Here is an 11,549-nt window from a genome sequence, read left to right on the forward strand (position 1 = left end):
TCTTAAGTCTGTGTAACTTTACTAAGTAAACATTACAATAGGCATCAGAACATTTTTAATGATGAGCATTTAATCACTTTATTTCCTTATGGGGTGGTCCACTTGAAATATAGATCTGCCTCATTTTTGGACTCATGTCCTAAATGAGCTGATAAAATGAATGAATGGTGTAGATGAAACACATAAATCATGGCGGGGTACACAGGAGGAGTTGTTACTAGGGTTGGGCATCGGTCTGAGTCGAACCGGATTGGGTCCAACCCGGACCAATCCGAAATGATATTGGCCTGACCCGAACCCGATCCGATCTAGTACTGAGTCCAGGTCACCTGACTCGGACCGATCCGAAAACACACTGCACTGATCCGAACCTAGTCCAACTCGGTCAGGAAAAATCCTTCTTCTCAGCAACATCGCCATCTGAATCACAAGCATCATTCTGATTATTTTTAAAATCTGAAGGCGAGATTACAGTATCAATGGACTTCGCTTTCAGTTTCTTTACACGCCGCTCTTCCCTCCTACGGTGCCGCTGTTCACGCTTTCGGCGTCTCTCCTCTTTCCGTAATTTCTTATCCTCCTTCCTTCTTCTCTTCACCTCTTTCCTCTCATCTACCTTAGAGTCATATGCAGCTTCATTGTCCAAAGCCCTTTCCTGGCTATCCGACCTCTTAAACTTTCTCCTTTCCATGTATTTTCTGTAACTTTCCTTTTTCTCAGAATCCGAATCAGCAGCACCCATTCGATCATTTCGACTTGCCTTTTTTGTGGATTTTGATGAAGCTTCCATTTTACGATTAAGGTCACTGTATTCATCATTGCTTGAAAATGGATGCTTTTTCTCGTTAGCTCTGTGATCTTCTCTTGAGTTTGTTTTTCTTGGGAGGACCTGTTGATACTTAATCTTTCATCTAGGGAAAATGAATCTCGAACAAGTTGCTTAATAGATGATTGTTTGTCATGGCCATGATCTTGTGGAAAGAAGGATTCCGGATCGGATCGGATCGGTTCATGTCCAACCCGACCCGATCCGAAAAGTATTCAGATTTGCATGGGCCTACCCAATCCGCACCGATCCAGCCCGTTGAATTGGTTCAAATCAGGTCAGATTGGGTCGGATCCTCCGGACCCAATTTGCCCAGCTCTAGTTGCTACCAAAAATAGAGTGCTCATTTATGACCCCTCCGGTAACCACGGTGGCACTGGAAAGGCTATGTGGTCCCCACCATAATATAAAAGTGTTTTCACTAGCTTCCCATCCACCCATTTTACCGCCTTATCATTCACAGACTCATTTTAGGATATTACCCCAAAAATGACGCAGCTCCGCATCTTAAGTGACCACACCCTAGGAAGCGGTGGAGATTGAACGTCCACCGTTAAAAGCTTCCTGGGCGACAATAGTTTTGAGCCTGATGTTAGTTTTTGTTTTTTTGTTTTTTTTACTTCATCTAATCAACGTAATCAAGTGGGCCCTATAAATATTTTAATTGTGGCCGTTCAATCACACCACCGTTTCCTGTGGTGGGGTCCACCTGATATTTGGATTAACCTTTTTTGTTTTTTGTTTATGATGGACAGCGTAGATGTGACAGTTCTCACGGAGGGGCTGTATGTGGTTATTTCTTGTCACGTTAATACGACATCCCGGTAAAACTGGCCAATTATCATCTGTGCTGGAGATTCAACCCTTGCAAGAGGTGGAGCCCTGCCATTAGGCTCATCGGTCAAAAAGTCAGGTCGTTCCACTAATGAGGTGGGCCCGTAGGAAACAACGGAAGGCTGCAGATATTATCCAAAATAAACGTGTGAGCCACCTCATAGGTTGAACAGCCTGAACCTTTTGCCAGGTGATCTTCATGGTGGGGCCCACCTTTTAAACAGATCGGATTTCTGACAGACTTAAAAGTTGGAAAAGATTAGGGCGACGTATACGAAAGTTTTATATACATGGGATGTATGAGATCACCCCTTCCGTAATTACAATTGATAAACAGACAAGAACGTGGGAAAACCGCACGTTCTTTTCTGACTTTATAACGTCGCCGGGTTTTATAAAGTACGATGCATCCGTACCACAGGTACCGTGCGTGGGCCAGTTTTTACCCCCATATTGCAACTTAGGTGAAGATCTGAACCGTTAATATTATGGATGCATCATATAACTACCGTCGGAAGAAAAAAAAATTTTAATATAAATTTGGAATGAAGATCGAAAAGTAAATTTTTAATGGATCAGATTCAAATATAATAATTAATGTTTCAGATATAAATGAAGTAAATTTATAATATTATCGATTTTATATGCTATTTATAAAATTATGAACGGTTTAGATCAATCTACATATTCAATCCGGTGATGGAAACCTGCCACTGTACTGTCTGTGGCACGGTGCACCTTACTCTATCAAAACCCTTTAGTTGCCTGAAGCACGACACATGCTCGAATAAGCATTTGCTAAGCCCACGCGCGTTTGTATCTCTGCCCATCTACGCGCCAGTACATGCTGTCTGACATGTTGAAGATAAATCTGGACAGTCCATCATGTGTCCAAAACGTGAAAACATTATAGAAAATAAACTAGGCAAGTCCACTCATTAGGTGGGCCACATTAAATTACAAACAGTTGGACGGACAAACAATTTTTTTTTTCCTGTGAGTAGATTGGTTTCATAAACTCCAGCCAACCTGATAAGTATAGCTTCCAGAATTTTTTGCCTAGAAAGTAAACAGAGCGTGGCCCACCTGGATGACTGTCAACGTGTAGATGGTCAGGGCCGTACGTGCGTGTGAGCTTAGAAAAAGAAAAACGCGACATTCGTGCGGCCCCGTACCCGGATAATCGAACTTTGAAGTCGGTAAGGACGGGAAACACCAACTTCGGTGGGGCCGGGCCCGTGGGGCCCAACTTGATGTACGTGTTGTATATCAACGCCGTCCATCCGTTTTGAAAGATAATCTTAGAGTATAGAACAAAAAATGAAGAGGATCGAAATCTCATTGGACCCACCACAGGAAACAGTGGTGAATGAATTCTTACCGTTAAAATTTTCTCGTGGGATGGTAAATAAACATTACGGTGGGCATTATGAAGTTTTTAATGGTGGGTGTTTATTCATTACTGTTTCTTGAGGTGTGGTCCACTTGAGATTTGGATCTACTTCATTTTTGGACTCAAGCTCTAAAATGAGGTGGCAAAAAGCGTTGACGGTATGGATATAAAACAATTAAATCAAGGTGGGCTGCACAATCACTGATCCAGGGACCACGTTGTTCTCCGAATCAGTGTACGAGAGGGCACCTTAGGAGTGGTGGACCCCATCTATACAATTACTGCACCGAAAAGAAAAGAAAATTGCTTGGGCATCAGCTAATGAACATTTTCTTGTTTTAAGCTAAGCATATGCAGTGCTTGACCATCCATGTTCAGCATCATATCCAGATGGGTCCCACCTATTATTTCATCCGGGTGGGGCCCACCTATCATTGATCATGTTCTTAGTTGCATTCGTCACTTTTGAAGTCACACACATGGGATGATCTAACCATCCCAAAATACTACTTTTTTTGGCAGCCATCTATTTTCAAGCCATGTATGGATTGGTTATTCTGGCCTAATACAAGTGACTTTTTAGAATCATAAACAACCATAGGTTGGATCGAAAAATAGATTGACCAGACTATAGATTGGACCTATTTTTGTGTAAATGATATTGCCCATCTATATTAATTAATGTCCAATGATCACACGGTCAGGATTGCCATATTAAAAATGTGTCATATGTGTGTGTAAGGTGTTAGACCCACCATGAAAAGGCAAAATTATATTTTTGTTTAGTAAATTTTTGCTTTTAAAGTGGGTCCCATGCCTTACACTTGCATATGATGCTTTTTTAAAAGACATCCTATTGATGCTTGGATGGTGCTCGGTGGGCCCCACCATGATGTGTGCATTTTATCCATGCTGCCCATTTTCTTTTTCTTTTTTTCTTTCAAATTATTTTAAATCATGAGCCCAAAAATAAGGTAGATTAAAATTGCAAGTGAACCACATTACAAGAAACAATGGAAATTAAACGCCAACCATAAAAAAATACCTTCTAAAAGCTATGGAAGTTTTGGATGAAGTTGATATTTATGTTTTTCCTTCATTTAAGCCTTCATAATCCAATCATTAAGTTGGATAATAAAAAAATAAAAAAATTAAACATTCCAATAGCCTTTAAAATGTTTTTAACAGTCGGTCACCATTATATTCTTGTGATCTGGTTTACTAGATTTGCATGTCTCATCTTTAGGCTCATGTCATAAAATGATCTAAAAAAATAGATGGAATGCATGGATAGGACACATATGTCATGGTGGGGCCGCATAACACTGCCCAATAACCACCTTGCTAATCCCAACGTTAGTAATCAATATACGCCCGCTTTTTCATTAGCACTTGATGGATTCCTGGTTTCATGCCAACTTTTTGACTTGGCAAAAACTAAGTGGAATGGTTTTCGTCATGTTAGCTTTTGTCATGGTTTTGATAAGGTTGGAGATAACAAAGAGAAATCTCTCTATATTACTTGGCAAGGCAATGCATCCACGTCCTTGTCATCCTGGTTGGCTTACTTTTCAAAGATCACACCCACTAGATAAGCACATCCATCATTTTCCTTCAATTTGTAAATAGAATATTAGACTATCAACCATTTTCATTTCTCACGTTAGCACATTAGATAGGGTGATGTATTAATCACACCAATTTCAATATGGTTGGCTTTTTCTCCCACTAAAATTCACATCCACTAGACTATATCCAACAATTTCCTTCACTTTTCCATGATTATATCCACTTTCATGGTTGGGACTAATCAAAGCTTGTGTATGCTTAGGCCTTCGTAAGCTTTTACCTCAACTAGATTGGCGATCTGACTACTCAGACAAATTATCGTAGATTATGGCCAATGTTATTTTATACCATACAATATGATAGTTTTAGAGGTTTCAACTTTTAATCGAGAGGTTTTGTTCTTTCTTCTTCTTGAGAGTTCAATTAAGGGCATGTGCCAAACCACAACCTGAAATTTGATCTCAATCCATATATTACTGGAAGCCACGCAACATACATTAGATGTATAGCATGCATACCATGCACTCTTCTCAAATTGAAAGAAAGAAATGACCCGTGTTCCTAACTATTCTAAATATCCAAACAATATGCATGAATTTAACAACCTTTTGGTAGACTGAGTTTCAACACTGGGGTCTTGGTATGGATTCCCCTGTAGGGGTGACTAACAGTGGTGTGAGAACTGACAGTGGCTGTACTAACAAGCTAACAAAAAAAGAAAAAAGAAAAAACCTTTGGGTACCACCTCATTGGATATTAGTTATCCCACATCTTGTTGGCTATACGGTTGTTTGACACCATCCCCTCTCACGGGCAATCCCAAGGTGCAAATTTTAGTTTTATGAGACACTTGATGCCCAATGACTAAGGGCCCGTTTGGCCGGGCGGATTGGAAGGGATTGGATGGTAAATCCCGGGATTGGCTGGGCATGCCAAACAGACTGGGTGATTTGATCCCGGGATATAACAATCCTATGGATCTTAAGACAATCCACGGACAACACCATCATTACCTTTAAATCCCATCCAATCCACCATAATCCGTTCAAATTTGCCTGGGATGTGTTTGGTTTGAGGGATTGGAAGGGATGAGAAGGTTTAATCCTAGGATTGGCTGGGCGTGCCAAACAGACTCGATATAGCAATCCCATGGATCTTAAGACAATCCACTGACAACACCATCATTACCTTGGAATCCATGCCATCCACCCTAATACCATTCAATCCCTTCCAATCAACCCGGCCAAATGGGCCCTAAGTGGATAAATAATACATCTAACACCCACTGACTAACGAAAACACTAAGATGAGCCTGCCACAGTTCCTAAATTAGCCAAAAAAAAAAAAAAAAAACCCCTAAAAAGTACTAAAAGTCTTACAATCATCCTTAGAATAAAAATATAAAAGGAGAACTGATTACTTATAGGCATGAAGTGCGCTATTTGTTACACATGGTTTCTCCCATCACAATGAAGATTGAAAGCCCCTTGTAAAACCAGTGCACATCGACCAAACAACGTAATAGTATCATGGTATCATGGATGAATGATACTGCTTTGCTTATTGTCAATCGGCCCAAATAATGTGAGTTATGCATAACCATATGGGTGGTGGATGATGTGGGATCCAAAACAGTTATTTTAAAAGAATCTGGATTCTCTACTTGCCACAAGCAGGAAAATCTCTGTTGTTGCAATTTAATTAGACCACATCATCACACTATTTAATGCAGCATTGCTGGCAACGTGAGTGATGTAGTGGAACAATCACAATGCAACAAGGTAGAATTTTTCCATCTATGGCAAGCAGATGATCCAAATTCATTTTAAACTTGCTCTAAAATACATCCTGTGGCTACAAGGTAATGGTCTCATGGTATCATGGATGAATGATATTGTTATGCTCACTGTCAACCAGCGTAATGTGAGTGATGCATGGACATATGGGTGGTGTATGATGTGGGACCCAATACAGTTATTTTAAACAAATTAAGATTCTTTGGTTGCCACAAGCAAGAAAATTCTGCTTGTTGCAATCTAACTGGACCACATCATCACACATTCGATTTAATGGACACGGATTGTGTCCTACCCCTGCCTATCTCTAGCTGGAACGGGCAGGCGCTTTGAGTGGCCACCGTGATATATGGGTCTTATCTACATTGTCCATCCATTTTTTTCATATCATTTTAGGGTAGAAACTCAAAAATGAGGCAAATCTAAGGCTCAAGTGATGACATGGACCAATCACAATGCAGTAAGGTAGGATTTTTTCACTTTTGGTAAGTAGAGGATGAGAATCATTTTAAACTTGCCCTAAAATACATCTTGTAGCTACAACGTAATGGTATCATGGACGAATGATATTGTTATGCTCACTCTCAACCGATGCAGAGTAATGTGAGTGATGCATAGCCATATGTGTGGCAAATGATGTGGGACCAATGCAATTATTTTAAACTTGCTCTAGAATACATCTTATGGCTAAAGAATCTATGTACCTTAAATACTGGTGCAAATACCTATATGTGATTAGTTCATATAAATGAGAGCAAATTCAGTCAAGCTAGGAATCGTGAGGCCTACCTTAATGTACATGTCATATATCCATGTCATCCATCCATTTTGCCCCTTCATTTTAGATCACGAGCTAAAAAATGAAGCAAATAATTTCACATAAACTACACCATGAAATAATGGTGATCAAACAGCTCGCATTAAAAACTTCATAAGGCCCACCATAATCCTTCTTTGCCATTCAACCTGTGGATAAGGGCACACAGACTATAATTAGTAAACACAAAAATCACCCTCATCCAAAACTTGTGCGGCTCACAAGAAGCTTTTAATGACCGATCACCATTATTTCCTATGTGGTCCACCTAAGATTTAGATCCGCTTCATTTTGGGTCATGCCTTTAAATGAGCCGGCAAAATAAATGCACACCATGGATATATAACACATGCATTAAAGTGGGCCCTGATCATGGCCTGACCGAACTCGGTGTTACCCAAAACCCAATTCCTTGGAGAATATCTTTTAGTAGGAATGCAAATTTCACCTTAGGCAAGTTGATGTACAGGTGCTGACAAAGAAGAATTAAATTATAACTTGTCACGTGGGAGAGGGATTCTTTGGCCACGACCGGAAAACAGCAACTTTCAAACTAACGACACGTCGTGAAGAAGCATTTCAAAATTTTTTTACCGTTGGAAGCCACGTTAGGATTCAGGCAGCATTATTTTAATGATAGAATAATAAAAAATAACTTATTCTGTGGAAAATGATTGTGTACTGTGACTCAGTACCTTGTAACGTGCTGAGTAAATTTCATAGAGCCCTGCGATCTATGTGCTTTATCCGGAAACGGATTGGCTACTCCCCCTGCCATCAGCCAATGACTGATGGTCGGTGCACAGTGGGTCCCACCCTGATGTGTGTGTTTCATCCATGCCGTCCATCTATTTTTCTAGATCATTTTATGGTACGAGACCAAAAACGAGTTATATCCAAATCTCAAGTGCACCCCATTATAGGAAATAGTGTTGAATGAATGTGGACCATTAAAATGTTTTTGGAGGCCATAAAAGTTTTGGATAAAGTTGATCTTTGTTTTTTTCCCTTTATCTGGGTCTGTATAACCTAACCAACAGATGGGATGTCAAATAAACAGTATAGTGTTGTTTTCCTGTTGTGTGGTCCACATCCCTCTCAATTTCTGGAATAAAGCCCTAAAATTATCTGTAAAAATTGATTAATAGAATAGATGAAACACATAAATCATGGTGGAGCCCACATAGCAGAGACCAGCCACCATCGGGCTGGTGGTAAAGGGAGTAGCTAATCCGTTCCTCTTTATCTATGCTGTCCATCTATTTTTCTAGATAATTTTATGTCATGAGGCTAAAATCGAAGTATATACAAAGTTCAATTAGACCACACCACAAGTAACAGAGTGGACTTCTTCTTCTTCTCTTTCTTATTTATTTATTTATTTAGGGTTTACGGAAAAGAAAAAAAGAAAAAAAGTAACAGAGTGAAGTAAATGCCTACCGTCGAAAGCTTCCGAAACTGCTGAAGTCATGGAGCAAGCTGTATTTGGTTTTTTTTGTATTTTCCCTTGATCTATGTCCATGTGGCATTACAAACCTGTTACATGACAAATAAACATCGGACTCCGTGTGTCTGTCGTACCCTGCCCCACAGTTCTGTGGTCAGGCCCAATGTATCTGTTTATCTAAGATGTCTATCCATTTTACCACCTCATTTAAAGTTATGTGCACAAAAATGAGACAGATCTAACACTTAATTAGACCACACCAAATAATAATCTTAGTTTCATTAAATACAAGTTGCATGAAATATAAGAGTCATCTTTGGTGTGGTACTCTGCTTCATTTACGTGCATATATATATATATATATATATATATATATATATATATATATATATATATATATATATATATATTAATAGCTTGTTAGTACAATCTCATGTCAGTTTACACATAACCGCTAGCCACTTCCCTAGGGATCAATACCAAGGCCTCAGTGTTGTAACCAGATATCATATACTTAAAATGATACGAGAAAAGGGATAGATAGTGTAGATATATCACGGTGGGCCCGTCCACCTGTTCGTAGCTAGAGAGGTGTGGGAGTAGGACGCAGTCCATGTCCATAAACATCACTTGGGCTCTTGGAAGATTTCAACGGTGGACCTCATTATCATGTGGTCCACTTGAGCTTTGGATATGCTTCAATTTTGGGATTATACCCTAAAATGAGCAGCAAAAATGGATGGACGGTGTGCTTAATGACACATGTATCATGGTGGGCCCCACAGAGTTTACTCATTACTAAGCATGCCATAGACTATTACACAATTTACGTTATACTGTCCCACGGTAAGGTAACACTCCACTAACCTGTTAACGGGGTAACACCTAATCCGGTCCACTGAATGGACGGTCCAGATAGGAGCTGAGGATGTCAATGTGTACAAATGCAAGTAGGTGCATGGGAGGTTTTACACACACTTAGGCCCCATTTGTTAAATCTAAAGTCTAAAGTCTGAATCTGAAATCTGAAGCCCATATATGAAATCTAAAGGCTGAGTCTGAAAGCTGAAGTCAAAAAACTTGTTTAATAATTATGAACGAAGTCTGAAAATCAAGTACTGAATTCGAAACAACATATACATATGAAATATCTGAAATACATTAATTTAATACATTAATAAGGAAGATAGGTGCATGGAAAGATTTATAGTATCTGAATGCACCCCCATTGGACCCACTAAGATTGCCCAATATCCTCTAACATACGTCCTTAAACAATGCATTGTTTTAGCAATTAAAAATTAATCATTTTAACCTATGGTACCACTGCATGTGGTACCGCAGCGTGTTTCCTGCTGACATACAACGGCAACATGCAAAAGAGGATCGCCCTTCCACGGGATGCGGAGTGCGTACTGACACTACCAGCGCTTTGTGGGCCCCACAATCATGTATGTGTTTTATTTATGTTAGACATTCATTTTGAATGATTATTACAAAGCATTGGCACAAAAATGAATAAAGATTAATTCAAATCTCAAGAGAGCCACACCACAGAAAATAGTGGTAATTGAGTGCCCACCATGAAAAACTAAGTGCCGAGGTTTTACACACACTTAGACCATTAGAGATCATTTCTCATCATTTAGATACTTGGGAGACGAGATCCGGGCCATTCATCAGGTTGAGTTCATTGAACACGACCTGGCCCGGGAATAAAGACCATCAGGGATCAGGTGAACCGCACGTGTGCTGGAAGAAAAAGATGACCGAAGGTTGTCTGATGGACCACCTATATATGGGCCAGAGCATCTTCTTGGCGCCCATCATCTGATCCAAAGCGTTGATATTGGGAGCCCCACGATGGATGGCTATGAATCAAAAGTCCTAGATGAGAATATCCTAACCGTTCAACAGGTGGCCGATAGTGTGTTATGAAAGGAAGTACAGCAACAACTCACGTTCAAAAAAGAGAGGGGCCCATATTCGATAGCCAGGAGCTTCTGATCTTAAAAGACTTTTGTGGCCCCATCCACGTTGGGGCCAATTACGTTAACGGTCTGGATCAGTCAACAACGACCCACCATCACAAAATTAATTCGGGTCCATTCATTAGATGAGACCTGCCGGCAAGTTGAATAAATGCAACTGCTGATTTTGTCTGACCATCCATTTTACTTATACAAGAGTGCCCCATGTGATTCTCAGCCGGATTTATGGCCCATTTTATACATGATATGTTGGCGCACGTGCGGCATGATGGATGGAGTTCCACCCAACCCCGACGCGGATAGGTGGATCCGGGCAACCACAATGGTCTCTAAATTCCGTGACTGTGGGGCCCATCATGATTGTTGTTTTATATCCATACCGTCCATCAGTTTTCTAGCTTATTTTAGAATGGGAGCCAAAAAAATGAAGTAGATACAAATCTCAGCCATACCACAGCACAGGAAACAGTGGTGATTGAATACTCACCGTTAGAAACTTCCTAGGGCCCACCGTAATGTTTATTTGCCATCTAACCTGATGATAAGGACACAGACATACACGAAGGGAAAACACGAATATCAATTTGATTCAAAATTTTCGTGGCCCCCAAGCCGATTTTAATGGTGGCCGTTCAGTCACCAATGTTTATTGTGGCGTGGTCCGATTGAGATATGGATCTGCTTCATTTGGGGTTCATACCTTAAAATGGGCTGGAAAAACTGATGAACGGTGTGGATATATAAAAAAATATACTGAGGCAAGCTCCACAGTCACGGATACACGACCCGGGTGTTCACCCGATCCGCCGAATCCACGTCCGTCGCGCTCTCGTGGACAGTCATTTTTCAAAAATCACACTTGCTGGGCAATCACAC

At 40.2% G+C, this 11,549-nt stretch overlaps 1 protein-coding gene across 1 annotated transcript; it reads right to left on the minus strand.

Annotated features, from left to right (window-relative positions):
• Positions 1 to 385: 385 nt before the first annotated feature.
• LOC131249748 (protein PXR1-like) lies at positions 386 to 790 on the minus strand. The gene has a single exon (XM_058250513.1). It carries the CDS (start codon positions 788 to 790, stop codon positions 386 to 388), a length of 405 nt encoding a protein of 134 aa, XP_058106496.1.
• Positions 791 to 11,549: the final 10,759 nt, after the last annotated feature.

This window comes from Magnolia sinica, chromosome 6 (assembly GCF_029962835.1).
Source record: "Magnolia sinica isolate HGM2019 chromosome 6, MsV1, whole genome shotgun sequence".
NCBI lineage: Eukaryota > Viridiplantae > Streptophyta > Magnoliopsida > Magnoliales > Magnoliaceae > Magnolia > Magnolia sinica.

Excerpts from the sequence above, each read along its gene's own strand:
- LOC131249748 (XM_058250513.1), bottom strand. The coding sequence starts at position 790 with ATGGAAGCTTCATCAAAATCCACAAAAAAGGCAAGTCGAAATGATCGA.